The sequence below is a fragment of the Seriola dumerili genome, unplaced genomic scaffold (genome assembly GCF_002260705.1).
Source record: "Seriola dumerili isolate Sdu_G_001 unplaced genomic scaffold, Sdu_1.0 BDQW01000056.1, whole genome shotgun sequence".
NCBI classification, from domain to species: Eukaryota; Metazoa; Chordata; class Actinopteri; order Carangiformes; family Carangidae; genus Seriola; species Seriola dumerili.
In genome coordinates, this window is record NW_019174311.1 from 7210992 (window position 1) to 7225923 (window position 14932).

Sequence of the window (14932 nt, forward strand, 5' to 3'; positions counted from 1 at the left end):
ATTTGTGTTATCAGGAGTTTCTGGGCTCTAATATAACAGAGACTGAACAGGACTGAGAGTCTGGGAAGCAGAGAGGGCTGAGGCAGAGAAGATTGCTGGAAAGTATTCCCTTTGATAAGCCGGCCAAGAAGCCTTTGATTAAATGTGGTCCCAGCAGGAGCCCACACTAGGTCCTCTGTGGCACGACCATGTCCAATCACCAGCTATCAACAGCCCCGGGTAATTACGGCCATCTAGTCATTAGCCTGGGACCCACCTGGAATTCCACATAGCGAGGGGTGGGATGAGGCCAGCAGGGGTTGGGGTTTAGGTTGGGCCTTTAATCAAACACTTCCCTCCCCTTGACTGATATAACACACCCCACCCTGATCTGCACAGAATCAGCCTTTGTTACAGACATAGATTGTATTATTACTGCCCCAGTGTCTCTCAACCCATGCTGGTGAGGAGCTGTGATAGTGTGTGTGTGTGTGTGTGTGTGTGTGTGTGTATGTGTATCTGCGTGTATCTCTGGGAATAACACGCCAGGTTATGACAGCAGTACAACAGAAATGACTCACTGTCCTGCTCGGTCACACCGATTAGTTCTGCTCTGTCGGCGCTATCTACTCTCTTTCTTGCCTTCAACCTTTATGTTTGTCTGTCTGAACAAAAAACAAAGATTCCAGTGTCATACTAATGCACCATATATTTCATATGAACATCTGTTTAGATAAGGCAATATACACAATGTTATACAAGCAAGCTGGAGAGCAGAGAAGTGAAATCTGTCTGATGTTGTGGTTATGTGTGACTGAATGACCATCCAGGCTTTCTTCTTCTTCTTCTTCTTCTTCTTCTCAGCGGCAGTTTGTCGTCTAACAGACTGGAAACTAAAGTACGCTGTATAATCACAATAATGGGAGTGCTCCTCTCTCTCCTCGTATCAGCCAATGTAGTGCAGTCTCATCCGCAGATGAGAAATGAAACAACACTTAACAATTTAAATAAATCACTTTTAAACAGCTTTCTTTTGTTTGTTTGTTTTTTTGCTTTTTTTTTTTTTTACAGTTGCATTCAAAGTTCTAATGATGCATCCGTCCATTTACTTATCTGGTGCCCATCTCCATGTCCTCTGGTAGTCCTCTGCCTGGACTTCAGTTTGGCCACACAAAGCCAAACTTATGCTTAGATGTCCACTTCTCAAAGTGCACTTGTCAAGCTACTTCCCAAAGTCCAACCAAGTATTCTTTTTGGTAGATAAAAGTGTTTTTCCCCAGAAAAAGAAAGAAAATTATGTGAGTATATGATGTTGTTGTAATAATACTGGATACGTTTGAAGGCTCAGTTAATGTAAAAATGTGTCTTTAAAGCATCATGAAAGCAGCAAACCATTTTTTAACTCACACACTAGAGAGAAAGGCCGTCTGGACTGAATCTTTGATAAAAGCCCAATCCACCCGAACCCCAAAGTGTTTACTGGTTTCACTGTTCATCATGTGATCCCAGCAGTTCAGTCACAAGGCCATTCACAAACAGGGGTAATGGGTATTAATTCATATTGATGGGTACTGAATTCTAGTGCTTTCACAGAGACAAGTAGAAAAGCCATGCAATGATGAACCGAAGTGGGGGCAGGGGAGGGCGGAAAACGCAGAGCACTTTCAGACAAACTTTCCCAGAATGCCATGTTCCACAGGATGTCCTGCAAAGGGGAAAGGGGTGGGGTCGCATTACAGGGGGCGGAGGGGGCGTGCCCTCAGGTCTGGTCCAACCATTCGGCTCGTTTTGGGGCCTTGCATGTGTGTATGTCCACGGCCTCCTCACAGTCCTTACACTCCACAGCACAGCACCATTTGAATTTGCACTCGCACTTGGTGATTTGCTTGACTCGCGTGGTGTCGTAGCCCCGTCCACAGCACATGACCTCGCAGCCGTCTGTGCCACGTGATGTCTTATTGCAGACCCGCCCAGCCGTGCCCAGGGAACCTGCACAGAGTACAAAAGAGTTAACTAATGAAAGCTAAAAGTTAACTAAACCTAGTTTCTCTTAACTGGTCTGTCATGCTTCACTTCTACTGAAAGAAAAGCAACTGGTCGATCATTTCTGTGGAGAGCCAAACTCAACGATTACTTGATTAATCAATGAAAGACAAATTAATCAGCTCTTTTTGAATAATTGTTTTAGTCTTTTTAAAACGAAAAGGCAAGACATGATCTAGTTTTAGCTTCTCAGTTGTGTGGAGTTCCTGTTTTTCTTTGTTGTTGAAGTACTGTATGTCATAGCAAACTGAAGATCTTTGGGTTTTGGCCTGCTGGCTGGACAAAACAATGGACCAAACAATTAACCGAGAAAATAATTGGCAGGTTAATCATCCTAAGTTTTAACGTCACATCTGGGCTTTCTGTTGTTCCACTAGCCTCTGTGTTTCAATGTCAGTCTCTAATCAAGGGTTACTCTTTTGTAAAAGCGAAAGAATCTTGGGTTCCTGTTACATTCTAAGATAAATGAGCATCTACTGCACTTCCTATTAGCAGTTCATTTGTAAGCATTAGAGTACACTTAATATGTGTCATCGTAACTTTACCCCTCCTAAAATCCATTCATGCCCTTGCGCTCACACACCATTTAAATAGCTTAAATTAGCCACTTTTTCTGTGTTACTTATGTGCAGCACTTTGTTAATAAATGAAACCAGATACAAAGAAACTGTATCGACCCTTTTAAATTAGCTGGCTTTATTCTTTTAGTGTTAATAGTGGATTTTATTTAGATGTAACTGCCAGTGATGGTTATTTTGCAGCTATGATGCCAGCAGTTTGTTTTCACTGCGCTTCTTTTTAGTTCTTTTTTTTTTTTTTTTTTTTAAGTCTCAGCTATTCATAATTTCTGTTTGAAAGTTATGATGTGAGTGTGGCTTTAGCTTCAGTTGGTTCAATGAAGTATGCTCTCTACCAGTATTGAATGTATCATTGTGTGTAGCAGTCTGGCTATTGCCTAATGCAATTGCATATTGTCTGTGTCTTATGTGAATGTCATCCCCACAGAGATTAGTGCTGGTGTTTGGTGTGAGAAGCTCCCTGTTTGAACGGCTACCTATCACAACAAGCTGCCCATAGAACAACAGACCCACACACACAACTATGCAGTGTTGGTAGAGTGGCCTATAGTTACACTGCCTTTCCCAAGCCACTGCTCCCTTTGAAGCCACTCTGTGTGTGTGTGTGTGTGTGTGTGTGTGTGTGTGTGTGTGTGTGTGTGTGTGTGTGTGTGTGTGTGTGTGTGTTAAATGGACAGTGGAGCGTGACAGACAGACAGGCTCTCACACTCTGAGGCCCACTCTGCCCTCCAGCTACGCTTAGTTCAGACAGACAGAGAGTGAGAGAGGCTGTGACAGACAGAAAGAAGTGATTTTTTTTTTTTTTTTTTTTAAATTAGCTGCTCGGGTCCCTAGGCTGTGGATTCCTCTGGGAAGGTGAGAAAGAGGGGGAGGATGGACGAAGGGATGAAGGGACACAGGGACGAAGGGAGAGGCAGATAAAAGGAGTGAGGAAGAGGGAGAAGTGGACAAAGCTTCTTAGTGATGGAGGCACTAATGTCAAATATCCCAAAAGTTTGTCCAGCCAATCAGGAAAAGTCTTAAGTGATTAGGTGCATCAAAGGTTGATCAACACATCCTCTCATGATGGGGCTGTGTATATATATGTGTATATATATGTGTGTGTGTGTGTGTGTGTTGACAGAAACTGACAGAGGTCAGGTGGTCACAGAGCGACTATGCCCTCAGGGCACAAGGATATTAGCTTCCACAGACATCACACGGGAGGCATGCTGAGTTATCTGACTACCATTACACACACACACACACTGACATTTACACACACAAACACACTATTCATGCATGAACATACACACAACATACACATAACACAGTCGGGGCAATCCATCAACATCCATGAGAAACTGCCTCTCTGCGTCTTTCAGTCCAGTCTACCTTCTCCTTCCTCTCTCTCTCTTTGCTGTCTTACCTGCTGCTTTGTCTTGCAGGCAATAATCCGGAGAGTTCTCAAAGTAGACCAGGTCATTCTTGGTGGCCTTCCTGAAGGCTTTGTTGGCTACAGCGAAGCCTGTCCCATCCTGATTCATTGTCACCTCGATGGCCCCGTTGTATTTCCTCCTCAGGTAGTCACCAGTCTTCCTAAAGTCTGACATGGCCATCCAACATGTCCGCAGCGTGCAAGAGCCGCTCACTCCATGACATTTACACTCCAGCTTCATGAATCGCTTCACTGCCTAAATACATAGAGAGAAGTGGAGATTGTGTGTATTTTGTTGCCATCTTGAAATTTGCTATTACCTGCCCTAAAAATGCAGCACTAAGGCAAGAAAGTTTCTTAAAGGTTGTTTTTAACTAAAGTAGATAAAAATATATTTTTTTCACAGTGATATCTAGTCTTACAGATACTTTTGGATTTTATATGCCCAGGTTTTGAGATGCCCACCTGTTACATTTGTACTTTCGTTCTCATACAGTGGAGATAGGTGGATTTTTGTTTGGAGTGCCCAAAGCCTTGTAAAACTACATTATATCAATAAATTAGTCCCTACTGTCACAGAGGTCTATGAATTATCCAGAAATATGAGGATGCTATTTCTGGGAAGAGATGTAGCTGTTTGAAATGAAAAATTTCCCCTCAAATTAAATTCGATTCACCTTAATTTCATTAGGGTAGCAGCAGAAATTCCAAACCTAATGTACACTATAATTATTATTAACATGTGATCTATATATAAATATATATTATCTGTATGAAGAAAAACAAAATTTAATGCAAGATGTAGATGCACTAAGACTCAAAAAAATCTAGTTCAAAAGAATTTGAAGACAGCCCAAATAGCTTCTCCTAACTTATGTAGCTGCAGTCACACAGGATTTTTCTCCCCATACAATATGGTGAGGAATGGGGTGAGACATAATTGTTGCTGGACGCAGACTGACTGAGATCATTGGCTTTACGCTGAATTCAATCAGGTGAAATTCATAAACAAAATAACAAAGCAAAGTATTCAACTTCTTGTTAGCCCGCTAGCAATGCCAGCAGCCATAGTTTGTTCTTACAACTCTACCCTGACTACGTTCTGCCTCAGCATGTGAGTATATTTCTTTTATTTCGTAATGCCTCCGCTGCCTCACTTGAGGGAAGAGTTAACAATTCAAGGCAGTTGTGTTTTACAAAGTCATTAAACAAAAGCACAGTGCATTTTTGGAACACCCCCTACTGGAATACAAGACAGGGCCTGTTGGCGATTATACGCTGATCATTTTGAAGCTGAAGAGATGATTACATGTTCAAACTGTTTGTTTTTCAAATAAAAAGTGACCCTAAAATTCACTCAGGATGCATTGCAATTGGCAATGCTTTTGGATTGGTCAGATTTCATCTGGAGGTGCTCTGGCTTGCATTGAGACTGGATCCCAGCAGGGTGTGAATGCAGCCTGTACAGTTTGGCTCTGTTGTTTGGAAAATATCCTCCAACAAGTTGATAGGTCTAACTAACCTAACATTTCATCTTCCATTATTTTCCCTGATCCACCTACCTGATTTGTATATAGAGATGTGGTGGAATCAAGATCATAACAATGCTCATCAATACCAGGTGTAAATGCAAAGCCACAAGATCATTATCCCCATAATCTTGGCAGATAGAGAGTCCATGTTAAAGGTTCTATATCATTCAGAAAACCTGTGTCATAATGACACCGTTAAGTTAACTGCATTTAGAATCCTGTTGCTTGCATGCGAGCTGACATATCGTAGGTAGGCACAAGTATTTATGGTGCTTGGATAGTGCCAATTTAAGGATTACCAGGAGAAGAAAAAGAAAAACTTCAACCGCTCTGTCACTACCAATAAATTTGGAGTGGGATTAATTTGGACTCCTGATGAGAGACCTGTGGCGACATAACGGTGAATGCATGAAAGGAGTAACTACAGTACCAGCAGTCGAGTTATGCCCTGGACTTGTCTGCTGGAACACACAGGCAGCACTCTCTCATGCACACCCTGAATGACAGGCTGAGAGGACCAGTGAAGAGACTGACAGGGATGTTAAAAAGTTTATGCAGGCGCCCACTGGGATTTGTACCAGTAGTCCCTATGAACATGATTGACTGGCATTATGTTGATAGATGAGGTAACTGAACTTGCACTATTATCATAGATTGACTTTAAACTACATTTTAGATTATATTTGACTTTTGAGTGCTGGTACAGTGCTAAAACAAAGTGAAGAAATAGGTCTAGCTATGTGAGACTATAGTAACATTATGTTACAAACTAACATGTTTTTTGAAAGAGGATGTATAAAGCGTAATATCGTTATTAGCTGATGCTGACCCTAGTTTTCCCCTCAACATCGGTCACATTTGCAATTGGCCAGACGGGCTTCAATAAATGGTCACTAGAGGGTCTGTGTTGTGTTGGGAGCTGGTCGTTTGTGACGTTTGCTGAATGCATTTCTAAGCTAAACTTAGCTTGTAATGCATACTGTTGTCACTGTAGGGGAGCGGAAAAGAGGCATTGAGGCAAGGGACTCAGGAATGAGCATGAATGTCCTTTGGATTTTCCTAGAAAGTTAGGCTTGAGTATTTCACATAGAAATCAGTGCATTGGCTGTTATTAACTGGGGAAATCAGAATATCTAATTTAAGTTAAATTTAAATTATTTTCCAATCCGTTCACACATTTGCCTTTAATACCAGCTGTAAAGTGTGTCCAAGATGCAGATATATCAAAGCTTGTGCAAATAAAACAAAAATCTGCATAGCTAGGTATACAACTAGATGTATGGTTTAATATATTTTATTTATTTTTATATTTGGGTGAATTGATGGCAATGTAATCACACACTTACTGTTCTGCCACAGCGATTGTTGTGTAGGTTCATGAGTGCCCGTGCATCTCGGACAGTCCTCTCTTTGGCATCTATGAAGGCTTTGGCAAACTTTATCCCGTAGTTGATATTATCGCTACAGCCACCCCAGTCAAACTCTCCTCTCACATCACTAGCCCGCCCACGCTTGTGTGGGTCGCAGTTACATGTCTTCAGTTCCCCCTGGCTGCAGGCGCGAGTAAGCGCATATACCACTCCTGCTGAGGAGATAGCATAGACGAATGCTGCTTCACGACTACCTGAGAGAGAGACACACAGAAGGCACATAAGACAAAAGAAACAGAGAGGTTAAACATATCATGTAACACATTAGATTGTAAGAGACCTTAAGTCTTAGAGCTTTGTAGTTCACATGTTAACATTCATACACAGATACATGCAGTATAATGCCATGACTGAGCCTGGGTGTGAGCCATCAGGATGTGAAGGTGCAGCTGACGGGCACATATCAGGCCTGATGTAGAGTATAGGACAGCTCTGTTTAAATATTATCATGGAAATAATTCTAGCTGCGGGACTCTCCTCTGCTCACATAAATTGTTTAAAGACAGACACAGTGATACCCCATTAATCAGCGACAGGGTGATGTCATGACAGCATTATCTACCATTGCTCTGCTCATCTGTTCTTTCCTGGTCTCTTTAGTTCCTTAGAATATGACTCATCTATTGTGTGGCCAAAGACACATTGAGAATTAGACATAGTGTTTGGTCACAGTTGCCTTTTCCACAGTTGCTTTTTGTGGGAATCACTGCTCCAAAAAGCAACAAGAACTTGTCCATCTTAAGTCACATGATCGACCAAACATAACATAAGTGGTTTTCACTTGGTGCCTCTGCAATCAAAGTAAAAAAAGACGACTTTATTATAAACATTATGCTCATATGGCGCAAGTCAGTCAAGTGGTCTGTCACACTTGTCCAGACACTCTTCCCACTACTCCCTGTCCAGAGCCAGATATTTTAACAGCTATTGGCCATGGACGTTGGTGAAGATTTAATGGCCCCTAATGATTCTGGTCACTCTGGCTCCTCCCTGACCAACCATCTGGAAACAATGTTTTGATCAATGACAAGTTACTTCAAAAAGTAATGGCTTAATTTTGAGGGAATTTGTTGTGGAAATTCGTGGTTCCCAAAGGATGATGTTTCTAGTGATCATGGAGGAAAGGTTCCTCCAGCCAGATTAGTATCTGACATCTGAAAGTTTTTTTTTTTTACCACAAAAAGAATCTAAACCTAGTCTTGAATAAATAACTTTAATCTTGCAATTACTTGCCATGCAATGTACTAAGTACATTCATGATCCCCACATGATGAACTCTTTCTATTTTGGACCCACCCTCAGGCTGAAATGTCAACTCTGCATACACAGTATCTAATTTTCCAATGGGCAGATTGCTGTCAAATTTTTATTCAGCTCCCGAGTGGATAAACCACTTTGCTGTAGCACCACCCTCTTTGGAGAATTTACACTGCCATTAAGTCTCTGGGAAAATCAAAATTGGCAGTATGTTGTTTATTCTGACCCTCGCTGTCATATCGCAGGCTGTAATTAACTTTGCAGTCTCTAGGGTGTTGCTAGTGTGCCTTTAAACACTGTGCACACAGAATGCCTTTCAGCTGCGCTTTTCAGTCATCTGTCTCCCATCTGATGGAACAGATATACTTTTATTTTAATCAGTACAGCTGTCTACGCAGACCTGTGTCTTCTTATGTGGAACTGCGACCTGAGGCGCCTCTTTGAGCGTTGCCAAAATGTGGGTGGCAACATAGCACCACTGCGGCTGAAGGCATCCTAGCTTCAAGCCTCCATGGACACTGATGGACGACTGAAGCTGCTTCACTGCTGCTTTCACCACACAGCCCGTGTAAACAGAGTTTTAGACTTAATCTCATGGTTAAATCAGCTTGGCTTGCAGTTGCATGTTAACAAAGGGTGCATAGTACATTTGTTTCTCAGATCTATTGAACTGTCTCTGTTTCTAACCATATTTACACGGATATTTATTTTTGTTTGATCACCTGAATTTATAGAAGTATTTAAATGCTGCAGGGTTGTTGTAGCAAACACTGCTCTGTTAAGTAACTAATAACTATATAAGTAAAGCAAATGTACAGTTGAAGGATAAAAATTTATGAAATGGAAATACTCAATTACCAGCACTTCAAAATAACATTACAAAGCATTTTTGACATATTACTGATTGTGAGGTGGGGCACTTATAGATCTATATCTGAAAATAAGGTACACACTCACTCTTCAAACCTATCTAGACCAGTCCTGGACCAGAAGAGTTTGTGTGATCCACCCTGCTTGTTCTGTATTCACTGTAACGTCCTGTTTCATCCGTGGGGTGAGGAGAAGGGGGCAGTGGGTGCTGAGGGGGCGTATGTGGAGGAGGATGGAGGAGGGCATTGCTGTTCATCGTTCAAACCTGCGCTGCGTTTGTCTGACAGTGAGAATATCTCTCTAAATATTTACATCTACATTACTGTTTATTCCTCTCCACCACAGACACACACACACACACACACACACACACACACACACACACATACACACACACACAGCCTGTATCTCCATATCTGCTACTTTTTTCCATGCATCGTTAGCCCCCACACATGCTTCGGATGGCTGGAAGAGGGACAATAACAAGCCAAAGACAGTCAGTGCTGTCAGATACTAAGTTTGTAGAGACAACCATCTTAAATTGTGCAACCTGCATCCAGATACGCTACAGTGAACTCCTGTTGATAAAGCAATTTCCAATTAATCCTCGCTCAGATGCAACAATGTAGAAAAAGCTTAATCCAAGAGGTAGGATCATAGAGTGCATGTCTTTACATGTTACACTGCATGCCGCAGGTACAATGCTACATTCAAAATGAAATGTAGCAGTAATAATCTACACCAGCTACTGCAGACCATTGCAAATAAAGGCATCATGAGTAATTTATCATTTATTCCTCCATGCAAATTACCACTTGAGTTCAAGACACCAATGTGGTGTAGCTGAGCTATGCAGCGTTTTTTACTGGAGAGTATCTGTCCCTCCAAATAAATGTTCATGATTCAGACTGCCGAGTGCAATCACGACACCCTTCATAAGGAGGAACTATACATGCACCAGCTACAAAGATGAGGAATGTATGTATGTTAACATGCATCTGAGGTCTGGCAGGAGTGGAAAAACAAAATGACGACAAGCCCACGTCTCAAAGTCCGTGTGTTTATTGACGAGGCGTAAGGCATTACAACGGTCCATTAGTGACTATAAACACGGAGCACCGGCATATGTGTGTACGAGAAGGAAAGATCGCAGAAAGAACAGAGTGAGGGGAGGACAGAGCGGAGAAGGGAGAGATAAGGCAGTGAAAGTGAAGAAGAGCGGTGAGAATGAGGAGTGAGGCAACAGCGGACTCAGCTCAGCATCCATGCTCTTTGGCCACACAATCAGCAGTCAGACAGACACACACACGGACTTACTCCGTAGCAGGACACGTCCAAACACAGTGTGGTCGCGGTCCAGTGTGCTGCAGTTCCAGCGATGGTGTCTGAACTGGTGTTGGCATTCTCTGATCCACTCCTTGGTGCCCTCACCGATGGCCTGCATGATGTCTGGGTGGCGCTGGCAGAGTTGCCGCTGCTTGTTCACCAAGCCTGGGATGTTGTCACAGATCACACGGGCCCCCAGTGCACCAATGTACCTGAGGATGCAAAAAAAGAAAAAACACAAGGAAATTCAAGGTGGCTTTGAACTGAATCGGCACTAATATACACAAGCATTATCTGAACTGGGCTGGAATACAATACAATAGTATAGTGCAATGGATGAGCACATATAGGTGTCCTCATGTGGTAGGTGTATACACATGTGGGGACACACACTCAGTGATGAGTGGCATGGAGGAGAGCTGCGGTAACAGTCCTTTATGAGTCAGAGTTCACTACACTTAACAGTTTAAGGTTTGCGAGTAGGAGGGGAGTGGAAACCATTTACTCCGCTCTCCAAATAAATAAGCACTTAACCTCTCCCCACACGACCTGCGTGTGTATGTGTGTTTAAATGTTTCCCAATAGGATAGTTGAAATCATGTCGTCACAAATCAGAGCAAGAAGTCCGGGGGCCTCCAATAACTCTGTCAAACTAAGACCCCATTTACTCACTTTACTCCTCTCTGTCTTCTGCCTGATCTTACTCACAGTTCTCCTGTGTGCTTCTTCCAATCTTCCTCCGTGTCCTAATAAAACCGATTTTTACAGTATCCTATCGAGATAAGTGCTGCTTGCCCAAAATAAACTCTAAACCTAATCATGACTTGTGTGTGTGTGTGTGTGTGTGTGTGTGTGTGTGTGTGTGTGTGTGTGTGTGTGTGTGTGTGAGAGAGAGAGAGAGAGAGAGAGAGAGAGAGTGTGAGACCTCTTGCAGGTCGGTGGCTGTATGGCTTTGGCGGGTCAGCGAGGGGAGGTCAGGGGAGCGTGTAGCTGTGTGGTCGTGTTTTATGAGGCCGGGCGATAGGATTGAGACTGGAGGCTCTCTACTCCCCAGAGTGCGATTAGAGAAGAGGAATAAGAACAGAGTGCTCATCAAAGGGAAGAGGCAGAGCAGCAATTCACGCTTAATTTTCGCTCTCTCTCTCTTTCTCTCTGAAAGTCAGGAGCACTTGTGGATTTTATAGGATAGTAAATCACTATCCATAGGTCTAAAATAACATGCTGTAAAGCCCCGCGACTGTACTGTGGATCATAGGAAAAAGACAAGTGGGGACGCTGACGGCTTCGACTGACTTCTGATGATGTAACCACAACTCCTGCAGTACATATTACATTTTTCCTCTTGCTGCCCTGTCATCTTTTCAAGCCCACCTGGATCATATAAGGAAAAAAAAAATGATATTAATAATCTGATGGTTTTCTGTAGCATTTTCAGTAGGAAATCGTTTCACTCTATAGTTGTAGGTTTCCTGCCAAATTAGCTAAGGATGCACAGAAAAAGTGAATGAATGGTAATCAAAAACAAGTTATATTATATATTATATTTTATGGATGAAGGAGAACTTGGCACCAAACATAAGTCCGGTACATACATGCACACACAAGATGATGAACATCAGCATTACACGCAGATATCTTACCACTTGAGGAATAGTTTGAGGTTGTAAGTGGTCATTATTTCACATTTATCACAATTACAAACAATATTATAAACATAATGTATTTATATTCAATTACACGGCCATTTTTTTTTTGCCTTTCTCAAGTGGCTGGAACATGCCACGGTCATTTTTGTGACCCTCCTAGGGTGTCAAAGCTCCAGATCTGTCCATATCATCACATACTGTGCCCCCACAGAAATGTGATAAACAGTTAAATAGTGTATCTCCTCCACTAAATTCCCCTTAAAGCCAATAATGCCCAGCCAAAGCCTTTACACACACTCTTCCCACTACTCCCTATAACTGTTTTTAATCTACACAAACTATTAGGCATTCCATCACCACCATACCCGCCCACACACAGACACTTCTCCTATAAACACACTCACACACATGGACATTTTCACGTATGTTATTACGCAGGCAATGAGATATTTTTTCACCCCTCACCTATGCTCTAGATGGCTGGTTTTGGGGTATTTTAGTGAAGTCATTTGTGTGTGTGTGTGTGTGTGTGTGTGTGTGTGTGTGTGTGTGTGTGTGTGTGTGGTACCTGGTGAATTAATGACTGCTCTGCCTTGTCTAATGCAGGCTCCAGCTGAGCTGAACACGCGCTCAGCCAACAGTGCCGACATAAATTACATTTATCGCTCTATTATTATTGCTCAATATGGCAGGCCAACAAACTGACACGGAGAAAATGCGTCTTAGAAGCAAAATCCTAAAGAAGCTTGAATCTGATTCACAAACTCATAATTTAGGTTATTCTCACTGTTAAAGCATCCATCGTGTTTCTCTTCTCTTTTTTTTCAGGAGCAAGTCAATTGGAATTAAATTAAATGATGACAGAAAAACACATTAAGAGTTTTTCTTAGCAGTCATTACCCCATAAAAATTACAAGGCAGTGCACTCATTCATGACAAATTATAGCCTATGAAACCCCATGCGTTTAAAGTATTTGCAGGAGAAAAAAAATAAGCAGGAGAATAATAAAGTTTAAAATGTTGCCGGCAACATTGCACAGCAACATTGATGAGAAAAGCACCGTCGGCTATACAGTAGAGGCCTATGTCCCGGATAATAAATTAACTGATACAAACCCTCAACCCTCATAATGGCCTTGTGTGTCTGCTGTTGGAAAATAGCTGCCCCGAATTAATTGGAATGGGTTTTGCTTTTGGAAAAGGGGGTTATTAAAACAGTCATCATAAGTTAAATTCGTTGGCAGTTTGAATCCTCAAAGTTTTTAAAGACAGACTCAAAGCTAGGCAGCAGTCCCAGCTCCGTTTCAAATGATTAAGATCAATGAATGTTCAAATCCTGTTGCGTTTTCTTACTTTCCTGTTAGTTAGTCTTGATTTAATGAGTTATTATAAATAATAATAATAATTAATAATAATAATAATAATAATAATAATTATTATTATTATTATTATTAATAATAACATTATTTACATCTTTACATACATTTACTTTCAAAAGAAAGTGTGCAAATTCAGCCTCTATACATCTTGTTGAAGGGGCAGGCAGGCCTATAGGTGTGATGGATGCAGACTCACCACCATGAAGAGTCCACCCGAGGCGTCACCAGCAGCAACAGCAACAGACACGCACAGTAAATCCTCGAACTGGCACCGGGGTTTTGGCATGAAGAAGACCGGGATGAGAGTCTCACTCCCGGCGAACCACAGCTCCGAATCCGCTCTGCCCGGAGGCTCAGAATCCTGTTTAAACCCAGCATGGCTCTGCGCTTTTTCTTTTCTTTCTTAACCACCAAAAGTTCCACCCACCCCCCCAAAAAAAAATCAGATTTCAGAAGAAAATGCCAAATTTGAATAAGTGTGATGTAAAGTAGGCGAAGCACCCATTCAGTAGGTTAGGTAGGCCTCTTATCCAGTGTGTGGCTCCATGTTGCGCGACTGTCAGGAGTGTGAGGAGCGCGTTTTCGGTGCCATGTGCGCACCAGACTCTCCACTGAGCACTTCTGGCAGCCGACAGGAGGTTTACCTGATGAGGCGAGCAACAAGTGTCGGCTGTTTCACTTCTCCAGTCAGTCAGCTCCCCAAACACATATCCTTGGTTTGCGCTCAGTTCAGAGGCAAAAAAACAGGTCCGAATGAAAGCTGGAGCCAGAGGTCGGATGATGCGTGACTGGCTGCGGTTCTGTTGGCTGTGTGACTCTGCGCTGGGTCGGATGCTCGCACCGGACCTCTCCTTTATTAGTGCGCGGTGGACAGAGTCAGAGCTGAGAGAGAGAGAGAGAGAGAGATGAGGGAGGGCTCGCTGCCGATAGCTCCTCTCGCCCATTGGGCAGATGTAGGGGTTACAGAGTTTGACTAGGAAGGAGATATTAAAGAGGGATGGATGGAGAGACGTGCGTGTGTTGGTGCTGGGATGAAGCGTGATGATGATGAGGGGACGGTACAAATAAAAGGGGTTCATCTGTTACCACAGACAGAAATTAGCCCATAATTAATGACGGCGCCTTCATTTTACAACCCAGGAAAACGGGAAAATTAAATCATCAGAAAAACCGTATGTCTTATTCTAAAGGCATTTTTCAAAATAACGCTTTCTTGTCTTATTACAGCCCCCCTTAATATTCTTTAATATTTTTTTCCTTTTTTTTTTTCAAACGTGAACTGCTGCAGAATACAAACATTTATATGCAGAAAATGGATGATGAGAGAGCTGCACGGACAAATATGGTGGGAATGCAGTCGTTAATATCAGTGGTTGTAGTTGTTTGTATGATATGATATTCACAGATATTGTTTTATCTAAATCTGTTGTTATTGTCAGTTATTAATAATCATAATTAACTAGCATGTTGACTGG

The 14932-nt window shown here is 42.2% G+C and overlaps 1 protein-coding gene across 1 annotated transcript; it reads right to left on the minus strand.

The window, feature by feature from the left end:
• Positions 1 to 1738: 1738 nt before the first annotated feature.
• On the minus strand, positions 1739 to 14106 carry wnt2b (Wnt family member 2B). The gene is made up of 6 exons (XM_022741436.1): positions 14102 to 14106; positions 13654 to 13859; positions 10424 to 10644; positions 6896 to 7173; positions 4009 to 4273; positions 1739 to 1968 (listed from the first exon to the last, which is right to left on the minus strand). Exons 2-6 carry the CDS (start codon positions 13833 to 13835, stop codon positions 1739 to 1741), a joined length of 1176 nt encoding a protein of 391 aa, XP_022597157.1. The 5' UTR covers positions 13836 to 13859; positions 14102 to 14106.
• Between the last annotated feature and the right edge of the window lie 826 nt (positions 14107 to 14932).